Genomic DNA, 15,362 nt, shown 5'->3' on the forward strand with positions numbered 1-15,362 from the left:
CTTGTTTTTTTTTATTTGCATGATTCTTGTACTATGTATTAAATAATAAAATTGACAAAATAACTGAAGAATAGAGAAAATGGCATTAAAAAGAAAGGATTCAAAGTCAAGACCCCTCCCCCCCTCTTTTCCCCTCCAAAGACCTTCTTATCAATGAACCTTGACTCAAAACATCTAAAACTATATGTCCTATAGTAAGAAGGATGAAGACAGAGTTTGATTTAGTCTTACTCATGGTTTTATCAGTATCAATGAGAAAATGGATGAAATTTGAGTTATCTTTCTTTGTATTCAGAGGTGCTCTTACCGGCGGAGGCTTATACAGTAGCACAGAAGAAGTGTATACAAAATGGCGTCGATTTTAAATCAACAGACATACGATGTCTGGTTTTCAAAATTAAACAGATTTCAAGATAAAGTAAAACGATGTTTTCTTGAGAATTCATTACAGTTCTCATCTTTCAATTAATTATGATTTTGCTGTGGAACTACGGCAAATGTTGCAAATTGTGCTTGTATGATGAATTGATTAAAAATAAAATTGAAAGGCTGTTTGACCAAATTTGTGTATACAAATTAATTTTGAGGACTGTTACGACCCATTAGGTAATCTGATTACATACAACCACTAATTATGACACCTGTTGTGACTGTTGATTAGCGTAGGGTCATTAACTTGTCATAATATGTCCCCAGGTAAAATGATTGATTTTTTAAAATTGATCAGAAAAACTTCAAAATCGGTAAACAATATTTTTTTCGGGTACATTTGTTGAAAATCGGGATTTTGATTAATTTTACGATCCCGATATCGGGATTCGGGTTGAGGGGTAAATATCGGGATGATACCGCGAAAAATCGGGATAGTTGGCAGGTCTGAAATGTACGCCTATTAGTTGATATAAATGTAAATTCCTAAATATTTGTTTGCAATTATTATAGCTATTGTTGAAAAAAAAACTAGACACAAATGCAATAAATATCTACAGTAATTGTAGCCTAACTCAAAAACATTCAGTCATTTAAGAGATTAATTGAGACATCTTGTGATATATTAAAATTAGTCAGTACTTGATCAAATAAAAAGATTATTATTTTACATATCCTTTTGCTCAAGTATAAATATACAAGCTGCAGTTGATGTAACTCTGAATATTTGTAATTTAAATTTTAGTGTATGAAGTATAGACAGAGATTTGATGAGGCTGAGAGGTACAAGATGAGGGAAAAACTTACTGCCAGCAAACTGTTTAAAGATAGGAAACCTACTTATAGTCAAACGTAAGCATTAACATTGTCAGGTTTTCTGTTTACTAATGATGTTGCTCTAGTTCATTAAACCTGTTACTTCTCGTCATTGTGTTGTAAATATACATAATATACAGAAACTGATTCTAAACAATTAATAATGTGTAAAGAGAAAAAATCTCCGCAGTTTTATATCTTACATCAGGGCTCGACATTACCGTTTGTCCGATTGTCCGGGACAAATGGAAATAGGTGTCGGGCAAGTAGATTCATCATACTACTTGTCCGATGGGACAAGTGAAAAAATCGATGTCAGATGTTAATAGATCAAATTCAAGACTTATACATTCCTAAAAATATGAATGATTGTTTTATTGATCATACAAAATGAAATAAATATTCATTGATTGAATCAGAGACACATAAACTTGTATATTATGTCTTTGATTGAACGTATTTGAACATGCTGGCAGCCATTGACCAGGGGAAAATAAGTAAGGGGAAGGAAACAAAATGTAAATGTTTCTTCTTAGTATAAGCCTCTTGAATTAGGAGCACCTCCATATGCATGATATGGAGTTTTACCTTAACTTTAACATTTTAAATTAAAGAATGTATCATTTGATTTTGCTTTTATGCATAACATTAAATTAAAAAAGGTATTATTTAATAAGATCTATATGTTAAAATAATAAGTTAAGATGGAAAAATTAGATAAAATCTAAAAAGGCAGATTTTTTACTAAAATGTTTTATGTACATGTACTTCATGATCATATATCTTGTTTGGCACCATCAATAAATTAAAAAGGTTTATTTGCAAACAAGGTGCCAGGTATATTTAAACCATACCACCACTTCAGAATGAATATAGGTCCATGAATAGGAGAACCTAGTGTATGGGAAGAGATATGATTTAATGAACGACACATGATAGTGACAATGTGTTAGAGAGCTCAGTCTTGCAAATAAGCCTTCAGTCTGAAATAATAAAATGAATTTTGATGTAGTATTCATATAACATAACAAAATGCTCCCTTATTGATCTTTATTAGGTACAATCAAAGGGCAAGTGTTATTATAATATTGCATATTTTAAACATGTATAATCAATATGGAGAATTTTCAATTATAAATTCGGACAAGTGAGTTATGAGTTCGGACAAGTTGATTTTCTTGCAACTTGTCCGAAGGGACAAGTGAGAAAAAATGATAATGTAGAGGCCTGTACATATTAAACAAGAGATCAGTTGAAAAAAAGTAAAGTATAATTAAAATAACATGCATGCATGATGAATTTTACTTTCAAAATGACAAATAAGTTATATATAATATCAAAACATAAATTATTATATTATGACATAAACATTTCAGTTACATGTTGAATATCAAATAATCTTTTTAATTCCAGTCCAACACAAGGAATTATATATATTTTTTATTTTATGTTAACAGTGTACCAGTGCCTTACAAGGGAGACTATCAAAATATTCGACAAAATCCACAATGGCAGAAAATGGCAGATAAAATTCAAGATCATCATATTATATTCTCTCACTTAGTGAAGAAAATCCACAGGGCTAATGGAAAGGTTTGTAAAATATTTACTAAAGCATTTCACAGTTTTGTTGGGTTATTTATCGCATGGGTTTTTGTCGAGCCTGTGACTTTTGTTGCAGAAAGCTCGACATAGGGATAGTGATCCGGCGGCTACTTTTTAAAAGCTTTGTATTTTAGAAGGAAGAAGATCTGGATGCTTCATACTTTGTATATAGATGCCTCATGTTACGAAGTTTCCGTCAGTCACATGTTAAATGTCCTTGACTCTATTTCATGGTTCAGTGACCACTTGAAAAAAAAGTTCAGATTTTTTGTAATGTTGAATTCTCTCTTATTATAAGTAATAGGATAATTATATTTGGTATGTGCGTACCTTGCAAGGTCCTCATGCCTGTCAGACAGTTTTCACTTGACCTCGACCTCATTTCATGGATCAGTGAACAAGGTTAAGTTTTGGTGATCAAGTCCATATCTCAGATACTATAAGCAATAGGGCTAGTATATTCGGTGTATAGAAGGACTGTAAGGTGTACATGTCCAACTGGCAGGTGTCATCTGACCTTGACCTCATTTTCATGGTTCAGTGGTTATAGTAAAGTTTTTGTGTTTTGGTCTGTTTGTCTCATACTTTATGCAATAGATCTACTATATTTGTTGTATGGAATGATTGTAAGATGTACATGTCTAGCGGGCAGATGTCATCTGACCTTGACCTCATTTTTGGTTGAGTGGCCAAAGTTAAGTTTTTGAGTTTTGGTCTTTTTATCTAATACTATATGCCATAGGTCAACTATATTTGATGTATGGAAATATTTTATGATCTATATGTCAGTTGCGCAGGTTTTATTTGACCTCGACCTCATTTTCACGGTTCATTTCTCATTGTTAAGTTTTTGTGTTTTGGTCTATTTTTCTTAAACTATAAGTAATAGGTCATCTATATTTGTTGTATGGAAGCATTGTTAGCTGTTCATGTCTGACTGGCATAGTTCATCTGACCTTGACCTCATTTTCATGGTTCATTGGTCTTTGTTTAGTTATCTTGGTTAATGTTAAGTTTATGTGACAGTTTTTAATAAAGCTTTATACTTAGGACTATCAACATAATATCAATGATTTGTAAAGAAGGCGAGACATTTCAGCGTGTGCGCTCTTGTTGCCTTTGTATGAGAATGTTGATACACAATGCATTTTGGTTGCTGATATTGCTAATTGAAGGTTGGAAATAGATATGTTAGAGTTAGTAAATGCAGCTTGATATACTGCAAATCAATAGTTTTTGCACCATATAGTAAGAAAAATTTAAAAAGATGTAAAAAAAAAAAAGATTTTAAAAGATGTATAAAAAATTATTTTAAAAGAGTTACAATTTTTTTTTTTAAGTTAGTAGCATAGTTCTGCATTGGTGTATGTACTTATATATGTTATTTGCATTTTCAGAATATAATGCCTTCTGGATAATAATATTTTCACTTACACTAATTATGTACACCAAAATGTTGTGATTGGTTCAAAACATCTTCATGAAAATTCAACCAATGATGTTTCAACATTATATTCATTTTGGGGTAGGAATTGAAACCACTAATAATTCTTTAGATTCTGAAATGGCCAACTGTGTTGTGTTAGGGGACTCAGCAATAGGGATTCAAATTTTATATAATTAACACATACAACCACTTGAAAATTAAGATTGAGATTTTTCTCTGAAAGTGTAGGAGACATTCTTTCATGTAAAGAGGATAAATAGTTTGTTGAATGAAAACAAAATGTTTATAAGATAAAGATTCACACAATCCATAAAGAATCATTACAAAACCAATAAATTTTGAATATATTGTAATAAACTGGAAGATCTTATCTTTGTTTACAGCTTGTAGACCAATTACTAGTAATGACAACAAGATTCATGCATTTCCTTGACCACAGAACGATGATGATAAAATACATGATACCTCTCTCAGAAGTACAAAGAATCTCAGTCAGTCCCTTCAAGGATTGTGTCATAGCTATTCATATACAGAAGGTAAAGTCTATCACAAGTTTAATGAGATGAAGCTTTTTTCAAGGACAGTGTTTACAAAATCCATGTTCTGTGTTTTTATTTTCATTTATTCATCAATTTATTTTTGAAATAAAAATGTATAATCATCAATAATACACTAAAAGGATAAAAAGAACTACATAAAATATTGAACAATACAGCAGACCACTTAAAGAATCTGCTCCTGTGTGAAAAAAGAGGTGTAGACAAAGATGCATACATTTATAATCTTAGTTGGTGATAAAATGATCAACAAAGATGGCAGCCACTGTTACAAAGAAAAAGAAAATTTGATATAAGAAAACTTCAAAAACTCTACTTATTGAAAGCCTTTTGGGGAAATAATGGTTTTTATGATACTGCTTTTAAGTAATTTTGAATGTCAGATCCAAACTGCTATCAACTTTTACACTTAAATAAGATAGATTAAAAAATATTTTGGAAAAAAGGTTCAGAAACATCTATTTAAGTCAAATGGCTTTTCATTTTTGATAAAGTTTTTTTTCTCTCAGAATGATACATATTTTCATCTATTTTATTTTTACGCCCCACCTACGATAGTAGAGGGGCATTATGTTTTCTGGTCTGTGCGTCCGTTCATTGGTCTGTTCGTTCGTCCGTCCATCCGTCCGTCTGTTCATTCGTCCATCTGTTACACTTCAGGTTAGATTTTTTGGTCAAGGTAGTTTTTGATGAAGTTGTAGTCCAACCAACTTGAAACTTAGTATACATGTTCCCTTCGATAAGATCATTATAATTTAAATGCAAGATTAGAGAATTTATTCCAATTTCACGGTCCAGTTAACATAGAAAATGATAGTGCGAGTGGGGCATCAGTGTACTGTGGACACATTCTTGTTTTATGTACTATGCATAATTTACATTCCTATTTATGCCTATCACATATAGTAAATGTGCTTTTTGTTTCCAGCAACAGAATGGAGACTTGTGGAGTAAGAAAGGAGACTATGTATTTTTGTGTGATCATTTGATAGAACTTGTAGCAAAGTCATATTTAGCCATTGAAAATTCATCATCAAAACCACCAGAAGTTCAGATACAAAATTCGTAAGTATGAAGGTTATACTCAATAAGTGGTCGGATTCCTGATTTGTATTGGTAAAATGTGTTTTGGTCCAGTAAAAATCTGTCAGAATTAGCTAACAAATTATATCTATTTTGTTCAAAAAATAATTCATACTTTTATCCCTGTTTTGTACCATGCAGCTTTTTCAAAACAGGGTTATGTATCAGTGCAACCTGACAATAAAAAGTACACATACTATAATCATCTGAAGGGCACCTGGGCAGGGTGTGTCAGGCCTTTCATACTAAATCAGTCTGCTTATACCATGTGATTAATAGTGTAGAGGTATGATCATTTGTAAAACAGCAGAGACAACCAAACACATCAATATAAAGACTATTTGTTATATGACAGGAAAGGATAGAAACATTACTTACTCTTGAGAAGGCACACAACCATTATAGTGGTAGAAATATAAATATTTTTCCTAATAAAAAAATCTTGATTTTAAACAGGTTTAGTGAGAGCTAGAAAAAGAAAAATTTCAACTATTTTCTTTCATTTTATAAAAGTAGTAACAGGTGTAAAAAGTGTTGAAAATTATACTGTTTTTTTATTTACAGAATCCCTGCATTGTTTGGTGGATCAGAAGTAGAGATCACATTTACAGAAGGAATGAAAGATCTGCCATCTGGGACAGTCAAAGCAGCCAGGAAAAAACATAATCTTACTATAATGGTGCAGTGATCATTGTTATACCTAGTTATAACAAATAGTTATAGATACACATAGGACAAATCATTGTCATGTTATCACAAATAGGTACACATGGGACGAATCATTATCATGGAAACCTAAGTGTGCAGTCTTAATTGAAGTACCCTAACCCACACATCTTATCATACTTTATCAGTAAGACGAGGTATAATTTATGGACAGCTGCAAATATTTCTATGGAAAGTACAGCAGAATTTAAAAAGGACAGAACAGACAAACTGTGCAAGGCAATATTGTTTAATAATTATACTAACATTTTTCATTATATAATATTGTTTGAAAAACAATAATATTATAGATATAGCTCACTTTTTTTTATTCTAATTCAACTGCTATTTTATCTAATGTTTTAAAAGAAGTTTTATTTTTGTACTTTTCAATTTTCAAAATTTATTTATTTTGCATTAATTTTTACAGTAAATAAGTATTACCCTGAAATGAGAATTTCCCCTCTTATAACTGTTAACATACATCTTTAATGAATAACAGTCAGTCCCTAAGAGATCCTTTGAAGAGATTTCCCCCAATCAATCGAGTATATAAAAAGACTTACACCTTATAGTTAGATACACATATTATACCTAATCTTATTTAGATACACATATTATACCTAATCTTATTTTATATTAATAGACAATCCTTTATTGGGCAGCATCAGAAAAAGCCTTTCAGGGAAATACCTCATACCTAGATTATTTTTATTTTTAGTGGAATGAAAAAAGTAATAAATCTTGAGTTTTGCTCATTGTTAAAGGCCTTACGGTACCCTGTAATTTCCTGAATTCATGTCTTTTGTTCTCTAGTAGGTAGTCATTTCATTGGCAATCATAACACATCTCCATATTTATGTACTTATTATAGATATTTTATTCTAGAGAGATTTCAAATTTAATATTATTTATGTTAAATCTGTGTGATAAAGTTTGTTCACCAAATATTTTAACAATCACTTTTAATTTCAAGATTAATTGAGTAATGATTTATCTCCCCTTTATATACATTACTTTTTGAAGATAGTTGCTCATGGTGAATTGTGGGAAATTCTGAACCAATTTGTTGTCTTTCTTTTTGCATATTTGCCTTACATTTTTTCAGGGTTATTTATTATGCAAACACTGCACAGACAAGAGCCTGAGTTTTACTATTTTAGATAGGAAAGTAACCACAAATAATACAGTAATACATGCAATCTATCTGTAAACGGTACGATAAAATGTTTTATGCATTTTTTTCCACACAGATTTCAAAAATTAAATCATAAGCTGGTTATATAGTGACACCATTTTTTAGAAAGTAACCATTTCAATGTCATGTACTATATTTGTTGAATCTAGTGTTGTTGAAGAGAAATTTATGGAGTTTTTGCATCAAACAAACTTTCACCTCAGAATGCGATGTATTTTCATTCTAACTAGGTCATCCAGTCTTTTGTTAAAAAAAAATGAATATCAAAAATTTCTGAGATATATGAAATGTTCCTGATTTTGCTTTACTATTTTTTCATATGATTAACAATTCCTGACAACCTTCTTCTATTAAAGATATTTATATTTGTTTTATTATATGTTGTTAAGATCAAGTGTTCACCAAAGATTTTATATCCTCATGTTATCAATGTAGTTGTAAGATTTGTAATATTTTATATTTTGCTTTAAAATCATATACATGTATGTTATAGCTGTTAATGTTGTGTTAAATGTTATATTGTATGTGTTTAGAATTTATCTTGTCTTTCATATAAATATACAGTGATGTTTTTTTAAAACTATATTGCAATGCCTATGGGAACTGTTGTCACATAAAAATTAATTAATGTCAATAATTTTATGGCATTGTTTTTATTTGATGAACCACTTGCACGTCAAAAACTAAATCTTATCATATTATTACTTATCCATCATACAGTACGTAGAAAATAGATATTTGATTAATAACTAATTTTTTGAAGTGGTTATTTTAAATTAAGTTGAGACATTATACCTTTGTATTTTAATCGTCTCGGTTATTGACGGACATTTCACATTAAATCAGAAGTTTCCATGATTATTTGTATATTTATATTTTTATATATAGAAGCATTTTGTGTATGCTTCGTGATATTATTTTAATCAAAATTGGTGATCTTATTCATTCGTAACCAATTATTTAGTTTGACTTATTTTATTCTTAGATAACTGACCATTTTATATACTTGTGTTAAAATAGTAACAGGAAGAACATTTGTTTATTTTTCTATGTCTTATTTGTTTTATTCAGTAAAACAAGTTTTATATCAAAAGTACAGTTTTAATATAGACAGTTGTGTGAAATAAGTGTCTGACTTGAAATTTAGAATGTAGTGTAGTTAGTTTTGTCTCTAGTCTTAAGCTAGTCATGTATGTGTACTCGTAATCAGAGTGTTTGATGTACAAAAGATGTACATAATAGGAACTCCAAACCAAACTTAAATGTTTTTAGGATAAATACTTACAAGATTGAGTTATAGACATAATAAATAGTGATCTAGCTGACTTGAGTGCCTTAATATTCCATAATCAGAAAATAATCCTCATTCTTATACAAATTAGTCATCCTCACAATGTAATAACTGCGTGAGATCTTTATTACTGACTTTTTAGAGAATTTAGATGAAAATAAAAGTGAGTATAAAGAAATCACTGAAAGTTAAGAATGATCATATTTGAATGAATTAAAGATGTGATAAATATCTGCACTATCTCCTTAATTTTCATATACTTAAAAAGCAGTTAACAACTTGTTTTTAGTCATTGAGTTATGGATTGAACTTGCCAACTCTTCACTGGAGGCTAACATGCTTTTTCAAGACAATTCAGGCAATTTCAAATCAAAAAGAATTTATATTAATTTTTTTACACATTTTATATCTCGAGTTTCTCAATACAAAGTATACTTTTGTACATTAGACATCTTTAATGTGATAATCAGAATGGGGCTTGTTTGGTTAATGTAGATAATGTTTGAACTCTTAACCATGTGGATGCCTTAATATTACGGCCTCTAAGGCTCTATCCAAAATATAGTTTAGGAGTGGTGGACTTTACTTTAGGCCCAATCAGTACAGAGATTCGAAACTTACACAAACAATTTTAACTTGGGAGAATTACAAATGTACTACTAAATATGATACCTATCAGTATCACAAGGTCTTGCTGGTCTGGAATTAGTTTAAAAATTATCAAAATTGACATTGCTTTGCACTAGATTGCTAATTTTGGGGGAGCAAAACAATTTCAGAATGGTAAAGACTTTTAAAGTGTCATGTTCATTTTTTTTTAGAAATCCATTTATATTTTATTTGTTCTGTTTTTTATAGAATTTACTCTTATGACACAATATTTATAAATATGACACTTGTGTTTTTACTAAAAGCATATTATTACTGAAATAGACTTTCAACACTCTGTTTCTTTGAAAGAAATTAATCACAAAACTTTGCAGTAAACTTTGTCTTTATAAAATGAATGTTTTATCTCTCATGCAGCTTCCTCCACAAATAAAAACTGGCTGCCACATTGAAGTAGATTATGCTGAAATCAAAATTCTTATTTTTAGGGTATATATGTCAACTATGGCCTTTGAAGTTGGATGTTATAATATGCATGTACTGATTTCCAATGAATTAAATTGGCAAAAATTTTCAAACAAAATTTATCAATAAAGACATCAGATTTGTCATCTAAGAATTACATGTATGTGACCTTAACCTCTAAAATTAAACAATTGCAGGTATGTCTATTAATAATTTACAGGTACCTTGTAGATATTAAAATCTATTAAAACCTAAATGCCAATATGACTAAAACCATTAATTAACTCCATAGAAGAGTTATTGTCATTTATAATCATTTGTTAAACCTTTGAAGATTTTGGATATTATATTAAAAGGAAGAATGAAAAGAGAAAAACTGTAAATATTTTTTTTCTTCAACAAAATGCTATATTTTTGCCAGGTAAGCACTTTGACGCCTTAATTTGCATCACATAAGCCAAATGTAACTGTTGTAACCATACTGAACCAAGCTTTTGCTTTATTTACGTTGTTGTGCATCTGGCTAGATTTAACCATATTAGTATTTATAGGTTGTTGTATATTTCTTTAAAAAGCTTTTAAATGTTGTTATTATCTATAACATGTTGTTGCTGTTGTTGTTATAAGAATTTTGTATTTTAATATTGTTATACTTCCAAAAATACAGTTCCAGAAACCTTTATGTTATTGCAATCAAAGTTGAACTTCAATCAGGATGCTCAGTTTTTTTACCATTTCTGTTCTTGATACAAATTATACTTTCTATGAATTGGACAATCTGTGATGACAAATGCGATACTAATTATAAGTTACATTATTTTTCATCTACAGGTTGTTTTTGCCTTACTTAAATGATACAGATATTTACAATGAAATATGTGTTTAATTGTTTATATATATTACTATTATTTAATGAACTTTGTCTCAATCTGAATCTGTAAACATTATCAAACCTTAGTTTTAGTTGGGACCATTGTAGCTCTGTGTATCATTATCAGTGACATTACATTTTATAAGCATGGTCTGAGGAAGTCTGTTTAACTCAAAATGCAACTTAACACATTTAATTTTTACACATTAAAACTCTATAACACAAGTTTTTGTTTGTTAAAAAGTATACATTTTATCATTTGGAATTTTCCAGTTCTGAACTATGAATTAAAAGTTTTAATTTGGCAATAAAATCACATATGAAATTGTACTTAAAACTGCAATAATTCTTTAAGGAACTTATGACTTTCTTCAGTAAATTACGAGATATTTCTAGACTGGTCAGTGAGCTGATGGTCTTTTCTTTAATTAAGGACACATTAATGTTATGTATAAAGTGCTTGTTATATCATTTATTGTATTTGTTGTGATATATGGAACGCTTTTTAAATAGGTTATTATACATGGATATTAAAGTTTGATACAAAACAAGAAATTTGTCTTTATAATTAAATCACATGAATATTGAAGTGACAGATGAATAAGGAGTCAAAAGGCAAATAAGAAGGTACAGACAGATGTACATGGTTGTCAAACACTCAATTAGCAAAACACATAAACAGAATGTGGTAATTGATATGATGTACTCTGAAAGGGTAGTTGGTAGGTATGGTGATTGGTTAAAAGCACCCTCGTGGAGACCATGTATATTTGATATTAGGTTATTAGGAAGATAGGGCTTATCTCATACACGGTTAGTAGTGGTGTTATGTCCCTTTATATTCCTTATAAGGTAGAATGGAGGCGGAGCTTATTTCATATATGGTTAGTAGTGGTGTTACGTCTATTTATAACAAAAGGGTACTGAGAAAAAAATCGTAAAGGTTTCAACAGACGAAGAAAGTGATGATTACCATTGAAATAAATTCATAAAACACATTTAAACCTAACAAGTTGTTATTGCTGGTATCTGTTATTGTAGGATCAATGGAAGTAGTTTCTTAATGCTAACAGTATTGAAGACTTGCTCCTTTTGATAGGTCACTAGTCTAAATTTCACATGTTATCAGTCTAGAGGTCAATATTTGGCCACCAATGACACAACTCCCATAACAACATAAGGTATCAGTCTAGAGGTCAATAATATCAACAACACATCCATAAAAAAACAAGAGGTCAGTCTAGAATGTTGTACTTGACCACCAATGACATATCAATCACATCAATTACTACCAACTCGAGTGATCAGATTAGAGGTCAATATTTGGCTATCACTGACATAACAACAATTACAACATAAGTGATCTGTCTAGTCCATGAGTTGGTCATCCATGATGAAAATACAATAAAACAATAACACAAGCACACAAGTACAAATGAGTCTTAAACAATATGAGAAAATAACTCACCAAGAGGTGGACTTCAGCTAGCCCTTAAACAAAAATGTGTACTAGTTCAATGAAAATATATGTCAAACAAAACTCCAAAACATATAAATGAACTAACATTAAAAATTATACAAAGCCAACAAAGGTCAGAGACTCCTTACTTCAGACAAGCCGTGTTAAACATGTGTTGTGAGATCTCAACCCTCCTTTATACCACTCGCATGGACAATTGCAATGTCCATTAAGGTTAATTGTTTGTGCATGACATTTTGTTTACAGGTTTGTGCATGATACATGTACTTCTTTACACAAGACTATGTTAAATGTATGAAAAGTAAAATACACTAAAATATTGGCAACACAAAAACTTTTCATGATAATATATATACATATAAAAGATATAATTTCTTTTAACCAAAAAGTTAGAACAAATCTGTCAGTAATAAGGAACATCTTTAAAGAATGGCTGTCTATCATCATGAAAAGGTTTTTTAAAGAAAAAAAGATAAGATATGAAAACTGAACATATTTTATTGAAGACAAACATTAACAAAACCTTTTCCTTGTGTGAATATAAAAGATATGTAAAATTGATTATATATCAAAATATCAACATATTTTACAAATATAATGTTGTATTCAACCTTTCCCAAATAACTAAGTGTAGCTTTATATAAGCATTTACACATCACCTATGTTTCTAAATAGTGTAAAAGTTATTAAATGTGTGTTTACAAACAAGCAGATCCAAGTAGGATACCTACTCTGTGGTAGGACTGCATCCAGTTATTTGTCAAGAAAGAGTAACATAAACAGTAAAATCAAGTTAACTATTGGTACAACTTTTTGATGGAGAGATTAACTGTTTTATGTTTTCTATACATAAAAAAATCTTCTGTAAAAATAAACTTTTCCTTCATATTTCACTGACTCTGTTTGAATTAATTTCTTTGGTCGCACTTAATTTACAGAGTACCAGGATGTACTTCCATAGACTTGGAAACCTGTCAAAAAGTTATATCATCTGGGGTGATATGTCTGCAATATTAAAATAGTCTTTTAATTCAAGAAAAAAAAAAGAAGGAATGACATAAAAATAATCTTTACTTTATTCAATCTGAAACAGACTGAAAACAAACACACATTACTTGACTTGCCTTTGAATAAATTTCAGTATATATAGTTTTCTTCTATTCAACTCTAAATATTTACAAAATTTGTATTTTCTTTGTTAGTAATCTATAATGAATATGAATAATTAGTTTTCTGAGATTAAACCAATGATTTTTGTGCTCCATGGACAATTTAAAACAAATCAGTAATACTTTAATGTACAAACAGTTATCATACAATATTACATCATTAATACTTTTTTAAGAGCAAAATTCTGCCCATCATCTAATCATCACTGCAAAGATTACTTAATTTAACATGATTTTATTTGCAAATGGTCAATTTTGTCATTAATGTTAGTATAACAGTTAGACTTAGTAGTTATGGAAAACTGTAAGCTGTCCACATCAAATTTGAATTTCGCCTACTGGTACATAATCTTAGTTTTTCAGTTATTTTTTCATTAGCAGTTGTAAAAATCTTTTTAAAAATGAAACATTTTCTAAAACACTTTTTATGGTAAAGTAACTATTATATTAAATATATATAAAAAAAAATCTATAAAAAAAACAAATATTGTTTAGAATCACATGCATTTTACATTAAAAAAAAATCCATTAGAAACAAAACTAGTCAATCAACATTCTCAATCACAAGAACAATTTGTACCGGTAATAAATCAAATAGATATATAATTGCAATATAATATGTATAAATAGATAGATATCACAGACATTGATGTCCTTTTCCCCTGAATGCCGTCTTTAAATGTTCATATTACCTAAAATAGAAAAAATAATAAAACAATTAACACACATATTCAATTTATAAAATTTTATTCAAATAATGTTTTGTCTGAAAAGATTTTATTATCTAATTCAATAACTGTATGAATTGCAATAAACTGAAATAGAAGTTTGATTTGCAATAGCTAGCTGTGGATTCATTATTATTCGTGGGATACCAATTTTCATGGATTTTGTGGTTTATGGGGAAACACGAATTCAAATTTTCAATAAAGTACAAATTTGCTTTTAACTTAAATGCATATTTTGGCAAAACCCCGAAATTTAATATACATGAAAATACAGTCTAGGAAAATTGATACCCACAAAAATAAATAAATCTACAGTAGTAAGAGACTCTGAGGAGTAGGTGTCATTAAGAGTGATATTTATGCGTTATATTTAGTTCTATTCCTGGAATTTAACCATAATTTAGCATACAATTTTTAAGTTCATATCATAATGAACATTTTTACTAAGTTTCAAGTTAATGTGACCCCAATGTCATTGTTAACTACCTGAAATGAAGACCACAACCTGATACAGGACAGACAATTAGATAAACTAACTAGACTAAATAGAGGAGGAGTCCTAGACAGTGGCATTTAAGGATTTCCATACCTCCAAATAACAGGGGGAAACATTCATTTTATTCCAAAAACATACTTTAGGAAAACTAGAGCAAAACAAAAATTGTTTTCAAATTTTTTAATATTAAAGTCAAATAATTCTAAAAAGACTTAACAGTCTCAAAAATGTGAAAGAACATATCATGTAATATAACTTAGTTAAAAACCATTGGATATTGTAGGATAAACAGGCTCAAGGATAAAATAGAATCTTTAGGGCCAACAACTCACATATCTAGATCTTTAATTAATGCCAAGTTCGTGTTTTTGTCTTACAGTGCAATGTACATAAAAAAAATATAACGAAAGCAA

At 29.5% G+C, this 15,362-nt stretch overlaps 2 protein-coding genes across 9 annotated transcripts in view; one reads left to right on the top strand and one right to left on the bottom strand.

Moving 5' to 3' along the window:
- The window catches only part of LOC134707079 (unconventional myosin-Ia-like), a 69,656-nt gene extending 58,025 nt beyond the window's left edge, over positions 1-11,631 (top strand). For all 7 annotated transcript variants that reach the window (XM_063566570.1, XM_063566569.1, XM_063566575.1 and 4 more), the window contains 5 exons: positions 1,175-1,281; positions 2,703-2,838; positions 4,681-4,833; positions 5,783-5,919; positions 6,502-11,631. In XM_063566570.1, coding sequence (XP_063422640.1) covers positions 1,175-1,281; positions 2,703-2,838; positions 4,681-4,833; positions 5,783-5,919; positions 6,502-6,625 — 657 coding nt within the window. In that variant the 3' untranslated portion in view covers positions 6,626-11,631. The remainder of the gene's footprint in view (positions 1-1,174; positions 1,282-2,702; positions 2,839-4,680; positions 4,834-5,782; positions 5,920-6,501) is intronic.
- A 1,405-nt stretch (positions 11,632-13,036) lies between these two features.
- Positions 13,037-15,362, bottom strand: part of LOC134707080 (uncharacterized) — a 76,344-nt gene continuing 74,018 nt past the window's right edge. For both annotated transcript variants that reach the window (XM_063566577.1, XM_063566578.1), the window contains exon 35: positions 13,037-14,417. The gene's annotated coding sequence lies outside the window, so the exon portion shown is untranslated. The remainder of the gene's footprint in view (positions 14,418-15,362) is intronic.

This window comes from Mytilus trossulus, chromosome 2, assembly GCF_036588685.1.
Source record: "Mytilus trossulus isolate FHL-02 chromosome 2, PNRI_Mtr1.1.1.hap1, whole genome shotgun sequence".
In the NCBI taxonomy this organism is placed as follows: Eukaryota; Metazoa; Mollusca; class Bivalvia; order Mytilida; family Mytilidae; genus Mytilus; species Mytilus trossulus.